Here is a 20,699-nt window from a genome sequence, read left to right on the forward strand (position 1 = left end):
CCTTTATAATTCTTCAAATAGCTGTATCCTCCTTTGCCTCCTCAAAGATTAGCCTTTAAACTTCCCAAGGCAACACACTTCTGTTTCAAATAGGATGTTTTCATGTTTTTCTTTCCAGACTTGTGGAGACAGGGAGTGGCAACGTTCAGAGCTTGTCCTTGTCTGACAGTCACCTGGCGGAGCTTGATGGAGACACCCTTCGTTTATTTGGACTTGGAGCCCTGGAGGCCCTGGAGAGAGGCTGGGGTGTTCAGACTGCTGGTGCTGTCACCGTCATCGCCTTCCGCTTCATTAACTTTGATGCCATCGTTCCCACACTTCCTAGGATAAGAGTCAAGTTCCCAAATCTGTCGGTGAGGCCACCAGTTACATGGAAAACTATTTAAAAATAAAAAATCAAAATCAAAACTAAAATAGGAAAATATACATCGAGTAGAAATGAATCTTCAAATTGGCTTTTGTTGGTGATCAGCATATTAATTCTGGAAAAATATGTTTTTCCCCTTATTTCTTAAAAAAAGAACTCCCACTTCATCAATCAGATTCATCAATCTGTGGCTTTATTATCTTAATTGAGTAAAAATCACATAAGAAAACACAAGGTGTAAAAAAGGTGTAAATTCACATCAGGAAATAGGGTTAAAACAATCCTAAGAATAATTCAAAGAAAAGTTGAAAAGTAAGCAGGGGTATTTCCTTTGATGGACAATTCAGGATGACCTGATTTGTTTTTGGGTTCAAAACTGCATCATATTTTTGTTATGTTACAGTTGCAAAATATTTGCCAAGATAACCCTGATTGGTGCAAATGTGAAATTTAGAAACTTGTGTTTTTGGCACCTGCATTGGTTTAGTTAGCTAGACATTCAGTCTTTGTCTTTTCTTTGGTAGGTACTGGATCTTTTTGTACAAAAACATTACATCAAGTTACTCTGTATTTGTTGATAGCAGTGTAATACTTTAAATTGCCAAATACTGAAATAGAGTTTTAGCCTAAAGCAAATTTTTACCCTTTATTTTCTTTGGCATTTTAACAAATAATTAAAAAAAATATTGATGTAGGACTTGTTTTTTTCTTTCTTAGCACCTGATATTTCTGGAAACCAACATCAGCCGTCTCCCCCAGCTTGCTGCTCTGGCTCAGGTGAGGCGTCTGGACCAACTGACCATTCATCCAGAAGGAAACCCAGTGGTCAGCCTGGCTTTGTGGCGCTCATTCATCATCTATCGTCTCTACCACTTCAACCTTCAAAAGATCAATGGCCAGGAGGTGAGGGCTGGCTTCTGTTTCAGTACAGACCAGTATGTACAGTGCATGAATACTGCATTTGTAGTACAGTATCCATCTTGTAGTAAAGTATGCATGTTGAACTTTTCACCGTTACAACCACAGACTTCAATACTGAGACTTTTTGTGACACGCCAACAGAAATTAGTGCATTATTGTTTAGTGGAAGAAAAGTATTACTTGAATGTCTATGTTTATATTTTACAAATAGAACTCAGAAAACTCTGATATGTATTCAGTTCCCTTTACTCTGATACCCCAAAATATCTTCCACCTAACAAGTAAATTGGGTCCATCTGTGTATAATTTAATCTCTATATATAATCTCTGTTCTATGAAGATCTCAGAGGTTTGTTAGATAACATTAATCACAGCCTTCACTTCTGTCAGTCTGCTCAGGGCAGGCTGTACAACTTACCACAATCAGCAGGTGAATGTAGTGTAAAGTGCTATACAAGTGCAGGCCATTTACATGTGAAGGAAGGTGGTCTGGTCTGAAGAGGCCTAGGTTAAATGTTTTGGCTAGGACAATGTAGAAACATACCCCAAAAGACTTCCTGCTATTAGTGCATTGAGAGGTGGTTCCATCAGTCTGACTAAAACAACCTGTTTCTATCAGTTTAGAAATCAAGCACAAATGCATCAAGAACGGGTTAGGGGTTAGGAAATGTTGGAAACTGTTTATTACAGATGAGAAGGTTTTGTGAAACAAATAGTTACTTACGGACACATTAAATATTGTGTTTTCTCATTTAACTTTGCTGTATGAACGATATAAAGTGAACACATCATTATACCTAACTTTATTTTTACTCTTGGCAGACTGAAAGTCAGCATCTTTCTTAGCTATGTCATTTATATTTCGCAGGAGCACATTAACATTGACTAAGCTAAACTCTTAAGTGTAATGTATCTTTAGTCTGCTCTCCTATACCGCTGTTATTGTACTTCATAAACCATGAAAGACAGACTTAAAGTTTTTAGGTTCTAAGTCAACTGTAGAAACATGCTAAATAGCAATCAGTGAACTTTTCTTTGTTGATTTTAGGTGACCATGAATGATGTAATTGCTGCAGAGCGTGTATTTGGGACACTGGGTCACATAGCAGCCACCGAAACCCCACGTTGCCGGCTCCTATTGCTGCTAGAAGAGTCCAGGTGAGAACTGTCAGATGCTCAGTGGACTGTTTCAGGCTGTAAGCAGTATTTGTTTACATGAATCAAGAATGTTTGGATTCTTCAATGAGTTTCACCTCCTGAATATGTAGGCTTCTGTACATGTGCATTCATGCCCGAGTGTAGCATTGTGCGAGTATACATTTCAGGGACTGTGTGTGTAGCTAAGAGACAGAGGCTGGCACCGAGGAGCCAGAGGAATTAGACTTTGTGTTTCTGGCTGAGGGTGGGTTCTTGGCACTTGGACACAAGCATTCCTTCCAGCCAAATAAGTCTTAAGGTCTGTCACTCTGGGTCAACAAAAACATCCTCACGAATACAGAATCTGCTCTACTTGTCACGCACAAGATGACTCTCAAATTGCTCTAAAAAGTGTGGTTGAGGCAAACATGGACTTGTTTAAAGGAAAAATTAAGTGCAGTTAAGCATTTTAACTTTTGACCTGTTATTTTAGTTACTAAGTTCTATTCTTTTAATTAAAATAATTATCTGCAACTGTGAAATCTCAGGGAAGTTGTGTGGTAATAATTTGCATTTACATTAAATATTTAAAACGAAAAGCCTCCATTATATGTCCTTTGTGCTTTTATTTAGCGCTATAGCATAATGTCATCTTCACAGTGGACATAATGAAGCTTTTCCTGAATACTTAGTAACTCTCAGAGAAGGAGATTCAACCTGACTTTCATTTTCAAACTTTTTGGCCCCCACCACTTATCTTCATCTCTCAACCTAATTTGTGAACATTTGGATTCACATGGATTATACACATCAGCCCGAGGCCTGTCATTTTCATATCACTGTTGAAGTCTTAATCTGCTTGCAGAGCAGCCACTTGCATTCAGTTGTCACAGTTTCAAATCTTTATTGCAGAGAACAGTATTGTGTTTGGTGACCTTCTGCTAATAGGAACTGTGCCTTGCAAAGGTATTCATTCCCCTTAAACTTGTTTACATTTTGTCAGGTCACAGCCACTAAGTTTATCATATTTAGATGGGATTTTACATCGTAGCTCAGCAAAAAGTAGTGCATTATTACAAAGGGTATGTAGTTTTCTTAAATTTGCATTGGTAATTAATACATGCTTTCAACCCTTTTTACTGATGGCAACCAAATAAAACCCACTGTAACTAATTTGCTTCAGAAGTTACCTGTTTCCTAAATAGTGCCAAACTGCATGCAGTGACCTGACTAGGAGTTTCCAGTATTCCATTTCCTGTAAAGCTCTGCAGCTCCTCCAGAGTTTAAATGGGCTGTTTGGAGCTCCTTTGCTTAATGTTCTTCTAAGTCTTTTTAAGTTTGAATTGACAGTAATTTTCTTGGTAGGTTGCAACTGTGCAAAACTCTTTCCATTTTCGGTGCTTTGTGACACATTCAAAGCTTCAGATATCGTCATTTTTCAATGCAATTTTGATATTTGTATTTGTAAATAATTTTTTAAGTCAAGCAATTTGGATTCACCTCCATATTAACTTTTCGTAGGGCAAAGCTGCTCTGGCACATATTCTTACCAGCTGCGTCATCTGGCATTCCTGAAATTTTGTGACAAAGCATGTTTGAAAAAGGAAATAAAATAAAACTTAATTTTCCAATAAATTAAACTGAGGCTTATTGTAAGCTTTTGTTAGTTTTATTGTAATGTAGCAAAAGGAAGGCACTTAAAGCATTTGTTGTGTTTGCATAGAAAGCACATCATTTGAAATGTGTTTATTATTTAAAGCAATTTGCATTGCTGTGATTTGAGCCTGCTGGTTTGTATGAAACTGATTTCTACACACTGATGGGTTTCAGTCGACACAGATACACTTCCACATGCTTTCACACCCTCTGTCATTTAAAGTGGAATGTTAGCCTCCAGCCTGCTTTGTAAAATATAAGCATCCTGGCACCGCTGAACATGTTGGTACAAAGCTTTATCACACAGGATTTTATACTGATAGAAACATTTGATGTAGTTTATTTCATACAAACTATGATATTTGTTTAAATACATGTGCATTTTCATTTCAATGTGTGTATTTGATTCTCAAAAAAATGTGTTTATCCTTGGTGGGGTTTTTTTTCAACTATTTCTTTTTCTTTCTTCTTAAAAATCCTTTTTACAGAGTTAAAGGAGAAAGTTGCTATCTAATTTGTTTTGTTCTCTTGTTGCCACTGTTTTTCTGTGTCTGGTCGTTTCTTTACTGTGACTCACTTGTTATGCTTTTCTGTCTCCACTTTGTAGGAAAAGGCAGCTGCAGTTCTTGTTGGAGGGGCGTGGTCGGCGGGCAGGGCTGAGTCCAGAGGAGCTTCGGGATAATGGGAAGCTCCTGGGCGAAGGCCTGAGCAGAGCACTCTTTAACTATCCAAGCAGAGACTGTAATGCAGAGAGCCCTGAGGTTTGTTCTGCTTTATTAACAAAGGTGTTACAAAAGCTCACTGGTGTGAAAAGCAGATCTAGACATTTGTCTGCTAGACCAATCCCTCTTCACTTGAGGTGTACTAAATGCCAGACACTGACTGCCAGACAGGAATCTCCTTCTAAAAGCTACTAATATGGAAGATGTCACACTGATCTGAGAGATTTCTCCGCATGGATACTTGCCATCACAGAAGTGTTGAAGCACTTCTTTTTTGCTACTGAACTGTGATTTCTAGTGTAGCTCCCATTGCTTGTGTCTTGCCAAATATGTTGACATCTTTAAAAACATAATTGAAGAGGACTAAGTGTGAAGAAACACTGCGCATTTTGTGAAACATTCAGTCATAGGGTGTGCCGCTTTGTATAGTGATTGTTTATCAGGATGAAAGGTGTAAAATCTGGACAGAGTTTTTTTTTCCATACACACAGTAAGTAGTCTGCAACACTGTGACTAGTTTTAAGCTAAATGTATACGAATACCAAAGTGGTCAAACAGTTATTAAAAGCTGGTTTGTCCTGCTATTAGAGGCACTTAAATTATTTGGCATGCGAGTTAATTTTTGTCAGGTCATACAGAATATCTGCATAGTGTAGAATGAGGTTAAATAACATTAAATATCAGCTCATAAATCTGCCATTATTGAAAAAAAAAATCCTTTATCTTAGACAGATATCACATTACATATCCTGTAATAGTTCTCTGTAGGCCAAAGAACTTTCTAACTGAAGAAATGATATCATGAAAAAATTGTTCAGGTTTTAAATGGCTTACAACCTTGGTCTGTTTTTATGCTAGTAGCTTCCACATGCCTGCCTGTCTTCAGAACAACCTTAACATTAATTTACAACCTGTTAAGCTCACATTTCAAAGACTTTACGCTGCATGTATGTCTCTCGTTTATTACCCTGATGGCAAAATGTGGTTAGAATCTGATTTGAAATCTGAAGATGTACTTTTGGTGCTATTCCAGTGATCTACCTCTACAAGTATTGCCACAGGCTACATATCAGATGACATGGCATGCAGTGTCAACAACAACATCAAATCCAAAACATTTAAAGACTGTTTTTGGGTTCTCTGCACATTCTTTAGCTCGCTTGGGGGGATCAAGTGGAGTAACATATGAGTTCACTCTGAACTCTTCTTGCTATTCTTTATTCTATTCAGGTCAGCTCCAGGTCAGCTACACATATATCTTCTGAAGCTTTTGGAACTGCTTAAATATGAAACCACAATGCGTGTATTAGGTTTCCTTTATTTTAGCTTGTCCCAATTATATTTTGTGTGCATAAGAACTTTAAAGGATTTGGGAACTGCCTGAGGCACTTAGTGGAATGACTTACATGATCTAGTGATGAGCAAAGAGAAGAGTGATTACATCTTTTACATCAGTCTGTGGTAAACTAAGAATTGTGCAAATTTATGGCCCAATTTTAACCTGAGATCATGAAGAAAACATACAATATCACAATGAATCAAAAATACAATTAGGAACTTGTTACTACCTCAAGAAAATATTTCTATTGCCCTTTCTATCAATGGCAATCTCAAAATAAATGTTTTATACATAGTATTAGACTAGTTTTGTGTTTAATTACTTCATATTTTATGTGCTACAATCCATTATTAAATTTATAATGTCATGTGGCTTGCCAGATGGAGCTGGATACCTGATTGGTTAACCTGCACAGCAACCTTACTGCAGACCAATCATTTTGTACATAGCACCTTTAGCTCCGCCTACTGACTTTGGTGGGAACGCTGACAGAAAGCCAATTCATGACAGGGTTATGAAATAATTAAATGAATTATTTCCATATTTAGTCATGCATTAAGACATGTTATAGTTATTTTTTTCTTTATTATATTTATTTAAATTGTCAGATATAGCAAAATGTATTTAGAAATGCCAAATAAATCCATTGATTTGCAGTAGTTTATTGCCCTCATTAGAGATACTTCCTTTAGATGACAGTTGATTCATTGTGATATTATTTTCTTCATGATACTAGTACTGTTTTGGAGCTAGCTTTATTCTCTTTGTACAGATGTACAGTGAAAAACATTAAAAAACATTATATTCTATTCTACTAAAACTGTGCCACTAATTGGGTTTAAAAAATGTAATCACTCTTGCTTTTACTCATCAATTAATCATTTAAGTAATTTCTGTTAAGGTCTTCCTTTGGTATCCACAAAGTGCCTCAGGCAACTTCCAGCAGTGTAATTAATCTACACAATGTTTCACTCTGTGAATATGCTTACTTCCTCCCAGGAGGGCACTGTGGAGTCATCGGAGCGCGCCGCCATGATAGAACAATACCTCCAGGAGTTGGTCAAAAGGGCGTCAGATACCAATCTGAAGGGTGAGGCTTTACACAAGCTCTGGCCGTCCATGTTTGCAGAGATGGTGAGAGACTGCGTGTTGGAGATGAGGGACAGAGGGGCCTTCCGCCAAGCCAGTCTTGCAAAGCTCACTGAGACCAAGTGAAAAGGACCAAAGGTTCACCCTAAGATCACATACACATTAGCAAATGTGGACATTGCTTCCTGCTGCTTTTTTTTTTTTTTTTTTTTTTTTCCACGTCAAACTCCCAATTCTTGGCGCATCATCTCCCTCTGATTTGATCAGTTGTTAATTGGAGGCTCTTTTGAGACGGAGGATTTAAAGATGTCTGTAAAATTGTCAGCACATCTTGACTGAATGTAGATTTTCACTGATTCCATTCCTCAGAGTGTGGAGCTGTATCATGCCTAAGGAAGCTTAAAAGGACTCACTGACTTGTTGGTGCACTGACTTCCCTAAAAAAAATCCTCTGCACTTTAAAAGCTTTCTGAATGAAATCCTGCACCGTCCTTGACTGAAAATTACCAGAGTCTCTTTTTCTGGAGAATAGAAGGATTTTTCTGTCTTCTAATCAGCATCATGCATTATTATCTCACTTCGTCCTGCCTGACATGAAAGAAAGGGCACAGACAAACACATGGTCTTTTTTGTTTACTACTGACTTTCTGTATTGTACTTAGTATTAAAAGATTCTGCATTAGCACAAAGTTTGTGTGCATAGTTTTATTGGTTCTATTTTCTGAAAACATTGATATATACGTAGTTGATGTTTTTTGGGGGGTTGGGGGGGTATTCAGAGCTTTTAGTACCAGAACTACCATAAAACTAAAACAAGTGCCTTACGTCCCTGTGACAGTGAGGGTTCTGTCATCTGTCAGTCCCATTCTTTGGTTTAGTTGATCCACTGGGTCCCTGGATAGGCTGTCTGTTCTGCTGCAGGTTTTGTATGTCTGGAGGTTCCCCATTTTTTATCATGATGAATCAAACCACAAATGTTAAAGTTTGACGCTTCTCTAGAAATGTTGACTGGATTAAGCAGATGAAGTCTTAATAACCTTTAAAACAGAAAGAAACGACTAATTTTACAGAAACATTGCACCCAGCATGCAAACATATGTATGACTAAGAATATACAATTTAAACAAAAGCATGTACCACTTTAAAACTCAAAAGAGTGACCAGTCCTCTCTTAACCAGTTGGGTAAAACCGTTTTGGTGGCGAGTCTCGCAGAGAGCAGGCGCTTTTGGGGGCACTGTTGTCACAAGGGATTGTTCAACCAACCATACGCAGACTGAGTGGTAGCAAGAGAAATCAGATAAATTAATATCAACTATAATGAAACTTGTATTTTTTAGTTTTCATTCATGAGAAACTGGCAAGTGCTAAGTTCTTAAAAATTCAACAATTTTTTTTGACTAGCTCTAAAGTCAAGCTGAGACATTTTGAAGGGACCGGTACAAGTATAAAGTCATATCTGAGGCGAAGCTTCTCTGTTTAGTGTTAAGCATTAACACTGGAATGTCCCTGAAGGTAGAGGCTTCACCTGCTTCTCTTATCTTCTTGCTCACCTTTGCTTAAGCCCTCCCTAATAACCTCTTCAACCCTAGACAAGTCAAGGGAGAACGCACCACCAACCCAGACAAATAACTGAAGTGGAATCAACTATCAAACAGCTTCACATTAACAACTTGACAGGTTCTGCTGTCTGGGGTACTTTATCAGTGCCTTGGTTACACATATTTTACCTAAATCAGACAGTTAATTTGTTATATAATGTTTTTTTTTCTTTATTTTGTTTTTTAAATTCCACATCTTTCTAGCTGCTTTCATGTCAGCTTTGTGGTGGTCAATATGTTAATTCATTAAATAAAACATATAATTGTAAGGCTAATTACTTGCACTAATTTAATTCAAAAAGTAGAAGTGGTGTACTATGTGGAGTTAAGACTTAAAAGTGATCAGTTTCAGCCATTTATTGCTGTTTGTTAAAGTTGTTAAGGTCCAGAAAAGTTACTGATACGACTTCAACAACTCCCAAATAGTTGTTGAAGTCGTACCATATATCCAAGGCGCAAGGAGATATGTTAAAGATCTAGTAAAGGAAAGACGCAAGCAACACTTTTAAGTTCATCATATTTGATCTTCAAATAAACAAGTTTATTTGAAGATCAACACATTTCATCTGAGATAAAGGACACAATTCAACAGCCATTGTACTAAAATAATTTTTGATGTTATGTAATATTCTAATTTGGGGGTTTTATTGGCTATGGAGGATAATCATTGAAACTACCACAAATGAATGTGTATAATACTTATAATATATGAGTTTTAAATTTTGAATTGAAATATCGAAAGAATTCAACTTTTCAATTCCTATTTATCAATATACATTTGTTTTATAGCTTGACCTGTTTTCAAACAAATGGATTTGGTCATGAGAAATGTTTCTTTCCATGTGAAAGGCTCTCACCTACTAGCTCAACTCAATATGGAGACAAGCATCTTGTTATATTCAAAGTCTGAAGATCTTACATAAAAATCTTCCATTCTGCTTTGACAGGAGTCCAGCCTGTGTGAGCATGTGCTGTCAGAAAAGCTTCAGTTAGTTTCTTTTGAACAACCGTGATAGCATCACAGCTTTGTGCTGAGACACTGTGACAGTTTAGAGGACTTCAGCTGCCAGCACCGCGAGCACGCTGCAGTTTCAAAAGCCTGACACAACTCCAAGACTAGTGACAGCATGCAGACAGTGTGTGTGAAGAATGTCTCGGTTCTCATAGAAGCTTAAAAAAATTAAAGACTTATTACTAATCTGCTATATTTAGTTTGCTTAAAGGATTTATTCCTTTATTTGTGAATAAAAAAGAATTGTGTTGGGTCAAAGATATATAAAGAATTAAAAGAAAATAATATCTGAGCTGTTTTTAATTCGTATCATAGCCATGTTTAAAAAAGAATGTAGTTTTTGAAGCATTAATTGGGACAGGTTTTCCAACGAGTTACAAACCGATGCTAATTTTAAGCAAAACCCTTCTTTAAAGAAAGTTTTTTTTAAAGTTTAATTTTGTCAGATATTTTGAAAATAATACACAACAATTTAATTATTTTTTTATTATTATTTTTCCAGTAATATTTAGGCATGGTTGCATTAGCATTTCAATAAAATGAGACAATAATAAAACAACTAATGATGTTCATCACTCTAAACTCACCATCCCACAGGGAAACATGGTGATGGATGCATTATGCTGGGGGGATATCTTTATTGAGCAGAGTAATTGTTGGGAAAATGGATGGAGGTAAAAACAGGGCAAATGCATGTGCAACACAGTAAGAGACATACCCCAAGACACTGCAAATTATTTACTCTGGGGGCTGAAAACAAATGTTCACCACACTTTTCAGATTTTTACTTGTTAAGCAGTTAAAAACCACACATATTTTTTCCTCGTAGGTCACAATTATGCACTACTGTGAGTTTGTCCAATTAGAATACATAAAGGTTTTGATTATAATGTGTATAAATGTGAAAAAGTTTAAGGAGTATGAAGGTTTTTGCAAGGCAATGGTATCAATTAAGTATCGTTGGACAGACTGGCTCAGCAAACAGCATAATACTGCTTAATGCAATATGTCAGATATTGGCTCAAACATGTGTAAATGAGTAATCGATGAGTAATTGATTGTGTGCGCTGCTTTTGTTTTAACCCTGCAAAAGGAGTGCCAGAGTGTTGATGTGGCTGAGCAGATGAAAACCCTAAACTGCTCTGCTTCTCCTTCACGCTCAGACAAATCCAAGCGCGCACTCTGGGAAAAAAGCAGGAGGAGACTCCCACCTCCGTATTTTTTACATGACAGCTCAAAGAACAAAGTGGAGTAGGCTGGCTGAGGCAGGGGGCGCAGCAGAGGGTGTTTTCCTTCTGCCGTGTCAGTTTTCAGCTCTCTGTCACAGTCCTTGTGTTTGCGCGTAAAAGCAGAACCGCTGGAGTCTCAATGAAGAGCTACACACGGGGCTTATGGTCTGATTGATCCAGAATTCCCAACATGGCTTCAGTGGGTCACATGGATCTGCACCAGGTATTGAGAGGGAAGCCCTGCATTTCTTCACAGATTCAAGTTTCCATTGTGAGGATGCCTGCGCTTGGAGAGGATACACCAGTATAAAAAGCAGAAACGCTTCATCATTAAGCTGCAGGTAAGTGTGAGAGGAATGCAGATATTAGATTTTGTCTGAATTTTGTGGTTTTTATTGATAGTTATTTGCACCTTTCTAAATGTTTGCAGATAATAAACCGCTGTTCCCCTGGGATCAGTACATGCTGAATTGTTATCAGGACGCGTTTGAAAGCCTTTTTGCTTCAGTGAACCTAAATAGGACAACGTGCAAATCATGACTGAGTTAAATAGTGTGGGGTTGAGAGGTGACAGGCTTTCTCTAGCTGGATTTTAGACCTGCTGTCTGCTAGTGAGGGGGGGTTTCACCAGAGGAGCTCCCTCATTAGGAGCCAAAGAGGTCAGAGGTCAACTCACATGGTCAAGTGGGTGGAAGACTTTAACGGTTTCTGCCAGAGTCACTATCTGTGGGTGTTCAAGCTGAATGATTCTTGTTGAGAACATAAAAGAAAAGTCAAAAAGTGGACACTTGGTGAGACTAAATACATTTTAAAGGCTTTTATTTTCCATATCAAAAAAGTGAATTAGAAGGCACCGTTATTTTCTTTTTGCACTCATAGTGTCCAACGCTGTGGAACGAGTCGCCATGCTAGAAGTCGGGATTTGGACCATCAGGTAATTTACCAGTTTGCTTTGAGTTTTCTTTTGGTCCTTCATATTAATTCAGCAACACAATATAAACGGAATTACAGTTTAAAATCTGGTACCTTTGTGCAAAACTGTAATTTTGAACAATAATCATTTCTCCCTGTTGCTTGCAGACTATCTGTTCAGCTGCTGCTTTGGTCACAACTCCTGGACAGTCAACAAACAGCAGATCACAGGAAGGTGAGCGATATTTGCATATTACAGATCAATAAAATAGAGTAGCTTTTGACCAGAAATTTATGTCAGTAATTAAATTCAAAAAGTTTTCATATTTCGTTAGACTTGGAGTTCATTGAATGTTGCCCAGTTGGTGAAATTCGTAAACTTTTCCTTAACTTGACGGTTTGAATACCGTATTTTCCGGACTATAAGTCACTCCAGAGTATACGTCACAAAGTCATAAGTAATCAAGTGATGAAAAACGTGTGACTTATTTTCTGGAAAATACGATATTTCGTAACCTCAATTGAAAAGGATTTTTTAATACAGAAATGTGATGGTCATTTCTCATTGCCTCCACATTCATTTGGAAGACTGTTGACCTGACAGTGGTCCAGCAGAGAGTCACTGAGAGTCTCCACAATGGGGCTGAGCCAGAGAAGGTCATTGCTATGGAAGCTGCTCGATCACAGTGTACTGTATCCAAGCGTTTAAGTGGAAAAACCAAGAGCAACCAGAACTGTGTCATGTGGGCCAAGAAGAAAAATCAATTATCTGTTGCTTAATGTTCCAAAGTTCTGTCTTTAGAAGAAAATCACTTACATGTATTTATTTATCTGGACACCGACCTCCCAGAATTAAAGTCTTCTAGTTAGTTCAATGACGATGCTGGGAGACATGTTGTCTGGTAGTATCAGTGCTCCATGTTTTAGTCAGTATAGTTGTCTATCAAGAAATTGTACTGTATTTTATGGTTCACTCTGCTGACAAGCTTTATGGAGATTCTGATTTCATTTTCCAGAATGACGTGATGCCTGCCCTCACTGCCAATAACACCAATACCTGGTGTAATAATTATAGTATCGCTGAGCTTGTTTGGCCCACAAACCTGGGTGATCTAAACCTCTCAGAGAATTTATAAGGTATTGTCAAAAAAGATTAGAGGCAACTCAGCCGGTTCAGACCAGCTAGTAGAGCAACCTGGATCTTCTTAACATATATCACATGCTAATTGCATCCTTGACACATGCAAATTGAGCCTCAATTAAGTTCTGAGCTCACATACCACACAGTACATGACATAGCCTTCGGTAGGTAAACATTACTGCAGTAAAGATCAAAACAAAACAACAAATAAACAATTGTAATGTGGTCCGTATTGTTTTTTTCGTTTTTCGTTCATTAAACCAAAACATGAAATCGAAAAAAACTGTTTTTATTCGAATTTTTTTTTTTTCGAATAACAGTTCGAAAAAAATGAACTGCCTGAATATACACGGACCACTGGAGGCTACTCCAAAAGTAGGACACAAACTATGGACTCCTTGCAGCGTGACGTCACGCACGCAAGATCCCGCCCCCATCGAACCTGAGTGAAGTTGGCCCCCCCACCTTCTTCAAATCAGACAAAATTGGTGTCAAACATTTGTGCTACGTTTGTGCTGGTTTGTGCAGCAAAAATTTTCATTTGTGCCGCTATCATTTTAAAGATATAAAGAGATGTTTCTAGAGGTCATCCAAGGTCAACCAGCCCGCCCATCTTCTTCAAATCAGGCAAAATGGGTGTCAATCAACTCGGCTACGTTTGTGCTGGTTTGTGCAGCAAAAATTTTCGTTTGTGCTGCTTTGGCTTTGAAGATATTAAAAGAAAAGTTTCTAGAGGTCATCCAAGGTCAATGAACACCTGTTCATGGTGAAAACTGTGAATTTCATTTAAATATATATAACCTATGAACATGAATAATTAAATTTGAACCTGGAAGAAATTCATTTCATACTAGGTCTTATTTAGAATGAACAGGTAGGTACAACCATAGACATAATATAAGAATAGACCCTCATGGACCGCTCTCGCCTATTGCCGCTGACAAGATTTAGGGCAGCCATCTTGGAGCGGTACTCCACTCCACTCAGCGTTATGTGTCTGGCAGGCACATAACATAATGTATTTAATCGATCATAACACACTTTTTTGTTGCTGGAAACCTTATTCAAACATCTATCAAAGCTACATTTATAAACAATTGTATTTTTTAAATATTTTTTTATTTCCATTGATACATAGTTCAGCCTATTTAAATATGCTTATTGGGGAAAACAATAGAATAGGAATAGAATATTCTGATGTTGATGCATTATGAGCATTTTACAAACCACACAGCCGTTCATAATTTATTTAATAAATTATTTAGTAATAGCAATACATATTCATATGACTATACAAACACAAATAAAAATGATTAATAATGACGCAAATAAATAATGATTAATAGGGTCTAACCCTACCCTACTCTTATATTATGTGTATGGGTACAACACCTCTCAAAACAATCTCGGTGACCTGTATCGTAGCTTCTGATCACTAGAGGGTGCTATTAGACAAACTGTACATTTGAAATACAAAAAATAAGAATAAAACCAAATGTGCTTGGCATCTACTCAGCCATTTTGAGCTTAATGTTATGATCAAGAGCAATCATCAACACTTCTTTTTCTCTGAACATAATACTAAGATGACAGGGCGTTATGTTAGTTGATAAAGGTCTTTCAACATGGATAACACCAAAAATACCATTTATTGTATCAGAAGGGCAACTTTCAGTGCTTGGTGACATAAAACATAAAGGTTTAATGTAGTGTTCTTTAAACAAATTAATCTTTTATTGTAGAATGTTGTTGAATATTATGTGCTATGAATTGTAAAGCCAGATAATCAAGATAAATAAAAGTCACTTGTAAACAATTGTGATCATGAGTTTGTTATAATGAAATAAGTGAAGCTTCCCTGATTTAAGGTTTCAATAATGTTTTCAAAGCAAACCATTGACATCAAAAAGTTTAAATTTAAATTTTTATCTTCAAAGCCATAGCAAAACAGCACAAAAATAATCAGGTTGATTGACACCCATTTTGTCTGATTTGAAGAAAGTGGGGGGGGGCTGGTTGACCTTTTGACCTTTACACTTTCATTAATATCTTCAAAGCCAAAGCAGCACAAACGAAAATTTTTGCTGCACAAACCAGCACAAACGTAGCACAAACGTTTGACACCAATTTTGTCTGATTTGAAGAAGGTGGGGGGGCCAACTTCACTCAGGTCCCCATCGACCTGCTGTAGGGCGAAAATGCTGCTGGCTGACGATGACTACGACTGGTTTAGCAAAGTTATTATCAATATAACGTGCTACATCTTAAATGTAAGCTTGATATATAAAAGAAAAAGGGATGCAGTGCTTTGCAACAAATTGTCAACACTACGACAACTAGATAACAAGGTAGGAAAACGTTTTAATTAAGAAATAAATAGTAAGGAAGGGGGCAGTAATTCAGTTATCCTTGCTTGACTTTGACAACCATAACATGCAGATGTGATGTGGAATTCGGTGTGTTTTCGGTTCACTTAAAACAAAATATGGCGACTTACACACCAACTCGATCTGATAGATCACTAAAGTCTGAACAAGTGTTTAAATTAGCTAATCAACCACTGAAGTGTTAGATTAGCTTATAGCAGCCATAGCTAATCTGCTACCATGGTCACTTATGAATAATTACAAAATAATCATCAAGCCTAAACACATGACACGGTGACGGACCGAATGTTCTGTTTTTTGTTGTTTTGTTTTTTTGTGGAAAATCTTTGTATGTTTTTTGGTGTTGAATCCCGATGAGGCGTTATTGTCAGTTGCCGTGGCAACGAGTTTGCGTATAGCGTAGCCGACACAGAGTGAGAAAAAAATGGTTTTGAGTTGTTCTTTAACGTCTTTTCTCCGTTATTTTATCCCTGTGTTGTGGCACATATGACCAAATTAAGAATACATACATCTCCAGGTTTTATTTAGTTAACAGAATTGTTCTACCATGTAAAAGAATACGTTTCCCTCCAGCGTTGTGCGCAGGCGCGAAATTTCCGGATGTGAAAATAACGTGCAAGCAAGGGGTCCGTCATAGAGTAGGGCATTCTGGGTAAAAACAAACGTACAAGTCTAGTGCTATCTGGAGAAATGTATTGTTGACTTTCACAAAGGACAAAAGAGAAATTTTACAACTGCTAAAATCTGCTGCCCCTTCACTTTTGTTAACATTTTGTGAAGAAGGAAGTTGAAGTCAATGCCTTTTTCAGATATTTTTGTGTAATTCTTTCAGTAATTCTTGGTGCAGCGTCACCACAGGCACTGTGGAGAACGGGTTGCTCAAAGGTGTTTGGATCGATTGGCACAGTGTGAAAGTGAACTGAGCCAGCTGAAAATGTGACAAATGTTGCAGTTTTGGTCCCCATTCGAACTGAGTCTGTTAGACAATTATTACAACATCCTTTACTCTAAGTAGCCAGATAGATAGATTACCTCCTGAGAGAAGCTCATTTTGCTCATAATCTGTGAACTCCTGAGAAGTAGTGAGTGCACCCAAGTGACACAGAGAAGGCAGGCATCAGCTGTCAGACAGCCACCTCTTGAACCCTGCAGGAACAGAAACCCCATGGAAGAAGCTCGTGTGTGAAGCTCAGTGACATATCTACAGTCCCTTCAGTTAAAAGTTGGAGGGCAGTTTGTGTGAAGTTGACTTCACGTGCTTCCACTTGGAGTCCAGCTGCGTGACCCGATGCTGACCCAGAGATGACAGTGGCATTGAGTTGAAGCAGTAAAGGAGCCAGGGGCGGGGAGTTCTGATGTCTTGCTGAATAGCTACCCAGGCTGATTGACATCCGAGGAGCTTTCTGCCAACTCCCCCTGCCGCTCCTGTATTCTCTTTTCATCCGATAAAACTCGGCAGTCGCTAAGTTTTTACTGCAGCCATGTGTTTGCCCAGAAAGGGTGATGTGAATAGAGACAAAGTGCTCCTCAAAAACTAGGATTTCCATACATAATGCCGGTTTGGCACGCTGTTCCTCAAACAGTGAGCTCACTGATCGCTGCTAAAACGTCCCTGGCGCAGTTGCACAGAAAAGTAGAGTCAACAGGGAGTAATTCAGGTAGCCAATCAAGGATAGGCGACCAGCCAGATGAGGGTTTTATTACACTGAACAGAGGTCTGCTTCATGTACAGGGGCAGAGAGGTGGTGGATCAGGATATTCATGGTGAGGAGATGAGGTCACTGACTTGAGTGTTTTTCCAAACCATGATCTGCAGAGATTAAAGTCTTGTTGATGAATGCTTCCCATGAGTACTTGGCTTTCACATCTAAAGGTCCTGTCCCACTTTTTTGCACTTAACTGCTTATCTAATAAAAGCTCTGTTGCGTCCATACAGGTGCCTCAGAGGACAGAGTCTCAACAGGAGTTCAGGGCAGAGTACGGGGAAATTCAGGGAGCCTGGGGCACTTGGGGCGCATGGTCAACCTGCTCCCGGACATGTGGGAAAGGGGTACAAGAACAGACGAGGCCCTGTCTGCCTGTGTACACTCAATACCCCTCCAGAGGAGCTGCCGTTCAGCCCCAGCAGCCAGGCCATGTCATTTCAGCTTTGAAGCCTGCTGCTGCTCCACGCCACAGTGGTGTCAGAGCCTTCAACAACAGCAGCAGCAGCAGCAGGGGACAGCTGAGGCGGGAGAAGCAGAGCAGGCCAGGAGAACGCAGGTAAGAAAACAGTGAGATCACTTTTTTCATAAATAAAATTTAAACTATTTTACGTCTTCCCTGCTGCCACATTATCTTAAATGAATGGGTGATTAACAGGCTTCTATAGAACTGGATGGCATTTTAAGGATGTAATGCTCTTACTTCACTTAGCTCCGCAGGAAACCTGTCCTGGGGCACTGTATACAGGACATGGTACGCAAACATCATAATACCCTTTGAACTTTCACACATTTTGCCTTAATGTATATTGGGATTCTAAGCGTAATTATCTTTGTGTTAATTGTGCCTTAACACAAAGAAAGGCATAATTGTAAAGGTGAAACTTATTTTTTATTTTTTTTTTACAAAGAAAAACAAACACAGCCATCAAATGTCTCCTGAAAAGTAAACAGACTTATTCTGTGCAATTTTATCAATATACAAATGCAAATGAAAGGCAGACATTGGGAATGTTGTGGAAAGGTTTAAATAAGTGTTAGGTGATCCATCCATTGCCCTCGCCTACTTGTCCTTGTAGGGTTACGGTGAGATTGGTGCCAATCTCATTGGGTGAGGAGTGGGGTACACCCCGGACAGGTCACCAGTCCATCACAGGGCAACACAGAGATGTACATTACAGACAACCATACCTAAGGGCAAATTAGAGTGATGGAATTTCATGGAGCACAGCTCATTTAATCATCTGAAAATGGAAGATGCCAAAATTAAAATTATTAAGACATGTCCATTCACCTGAGATGAAGTGGAGCAAGTAGAGCATTAATCAGAGAAGCTGATAAATCCTTTACAAGTGACTTATGGTTGCCCTGGAGGAGCTGCAAAGATCTCAGCTCAGGTAGATTAATTTGCCCACAGAAGTTTCTTGTGTATCACGCATCTGTCCTAAATTTCTAAGCATATGAAATATCAATTACTTAAGATTTTTTATTTTATCTTCTATGTTGCCTCGACTAAAGACAAGCTGTCTGAAATGTCAGGAACATTTAGTACGCTTGGTTTTATAAAGCTCATGTATTTGTTGAGATGTGTGCTGCATGCTGAGCAGCCTGGTGCAAAAGTGACTCTCTGGAGCCGTCGCTGTGACTGCCTTCCAGTGGAAAGCCAGTCTTTTGTAGCTACAGTCAAAGGTTTAGCCTGTGTTTGGCAGCTTGGTGGCCTCCTTCCTGCCAGGCTTGCCTTTAAGCAAATAATGCTGACATCTGCAGGAGTTGTTTATGTTGGACTCCATGTGAAAAACAGAAAAAGCACATTGACATTTTTCTGGTGTTTTTTAAAAGCAATTAATAATTCTTCACTAAATCTTATTTTTTTAGATAAAATGTGTTAATTTTGGGATAAATACATCATAATCTACATTTATATTTCCAGGAAGGTCACCCACATTGTCCCAGGGAGGTATGGCTATGGACGAGCACCTCATGTGGCTCCACTGTTAGTGGATTCAGGCAGAGGCTCAGCCTCCCCTCGCCTCCACAGACAAAAACGCTCCCCTGCTGCTAACTCCCCTCAGGCTTTTCCTAGAGGGCACACCGACCTCAGATCACACAAACTGGATGCCTCCAACAACCTCCATCACTTTACCAGGCCATATGTGCATCCCAGGACTCAACATTCCAGGAATAACCAAGTCTGGACTTCCCTTTACCAGCCTGCATCCTCTAACCAGGCTGAGGTCCAGACTGGGAGTCACACCTCCAGCCACCAGCTGCACAAAGAGAGACCTTACAACCCACTGCCTTCATCCTTCTGTACAGGGGAGCATGCTCTCTACAGGATCTGCAACAGTAATGTATGCATGTCTGGACTCCCACAATAGTAGGGTTAGGATTTAATTGAACAAAGTCATGTTTTTGAACTGTGTGAAGAAGCCAGACTATCCAGAAAAAAAAAAAAAAAAAAAAAAAAAAACATGTATACATGGTTAGAACATGCAAACTTTACACAGAAAGTCATATGACCCACAAACCTCTTCTCTGCAAGTCAACAGTGCTAAAACCTGTGCCACCAGGCAGCCTTGTGTTCTCAAATATGTCTATAAATCAAGAAAAAATAAGTTTTTCATCTAGTCTGTATTCAAAACACCTGGAATCAAAGAAAAGTTTTATGGTGCAGGCAAGACCAACAAGCCCAACATTTTGAGAATGTCAGGAATTGTTTATTATTAATCTTCAGAGTGAAACAGAAACCTGTGAGAAAAGATGAAGCAGCAATCTATGAAAACCAATTTTCAGTCAGCCACAACACTTTTGTGCATTTAAGTTAGCGGGCAATATATTTTCCTCCTGTTAAATAAGAGGAAATGCTGAATAGAAACTTGTTCAGATTTCAGTGAGATCTAGTTTCACTAACATGACTGTGGACTCCAGCCATTTGTCAGAACATGACAGTAAGAGCCAGAAGTTGTTCCTGATGGCTTTACATGTTTATGGAAAAATAAATGCTTGTTCACGCTTTCTCTTGTTCGTCTCAGGATTGTCCTCCATCCAGCAAAGACATCAGAGCGGTTCAGTGTTCTTCCTACAACAACCAGCCTTTCATGGGCAGACTCTATAAATGGGAACCTTTTAATGAAGGTAGGCTTCATGATTATAATTATTTCTGCCCACTATACAATTTGTGGTAAATGGTAAATTGCCACTTGTGTAGGACCTGATGATTTGCAAGAACTTGTAAGTGCTTTACACTACATTTAGTCATTCATACTAATGGTTTTAAGCTACATTTTAGCCACACCTACCCTAGAGCAAACTGCCATTCAGTTGGCGAGCATCACCAGCAGGCAAGGTGGGTGATGTCTTTGGTCCAAAGGAAAAGTCAGTGAGATTGATACAGCTGTGAATCCCTGGAGCTCCTCTCAATCCCCGCTCCTCCTGCCTCTGTTGTTGTGGACACTTCATCCACTTTGTCTGCTGGTGGTGGCCAG

General features: G+C 38.7%; 2 protein-coding genes across 2 annotated transcripts in view; both read left to right on the forward strand.

Annotated features, from left to right (window-relative positions):
- Window positions 1–7,920, forward strand: part of lrrc49 (leucine rich repeat containing 49) — a 34,712-nt gene extending 26,792 nt beyond the window's left edge. The window contains exons 14-18 of the mRNA XM_014993353.2: window positions 119–353; window positions 1,085–1,270; window positions 2,337–2,446; window positions 4,689–4,842; window positions 7,142–7,920. Of these exons, the coding sequence (XP_014848839.2) occupies window positions 119–353; window positions 1,085–1,270; window positions 2,337–2,446; window positions 4,689–4,842; window positions 7,142–7,357 (901 nt within the window). The 3' untranslated portion in view covers window positions 7,358–7,920. The remainder of the gene's footprint in view (window positions 1–118; window positions 354–1,084; window positions 1,271–2,336; window positions 2,447–4,688; window positions 4,843–7,141) is intronic.
- A 9,437-nt stretch (window positions 7,921–17,357) lies between these two features.
- Window positions 17,358–20,699, forward strand: part of thsd4 (thrombospondin type 1 domain containing 4) — a 39,858-nt gene continuing 36,516 nt past the window's right edge. The window contains exons 1-3 of the mRNA XM_014993355.2: window positions 17,358–17,773; window positions 19,145–19,565; window positions 20,247–20,349. Coding sequence (XP_014848841.2) covers window positions 17,358–17,773; window positions 19,145–19,565; window positions 20,247–20,349 — 940 coding nt within the window. The remainder of the gene's footprint in view (window positions 17,774–19,144; window positions 19,566–20,246; window positions 20,350–20,699) is intronic.

This window comes from Poecilia mexicana, unplaced genomic scaffold (assembly GCF_051168715.1).
Source record: "Poecilia mexicana isolate PSO_F unplaced genomic scaffold, ASM5116871v1 scaffold_3, whole genome shotgun sequence".
Classification (NCBI taxonomy): Eukaryota; Metazoa; Chordata; class Actinopteri; order Cyprinodontiformes; family Poeciliidae; genus Poecilia; species Poecilia mexicana.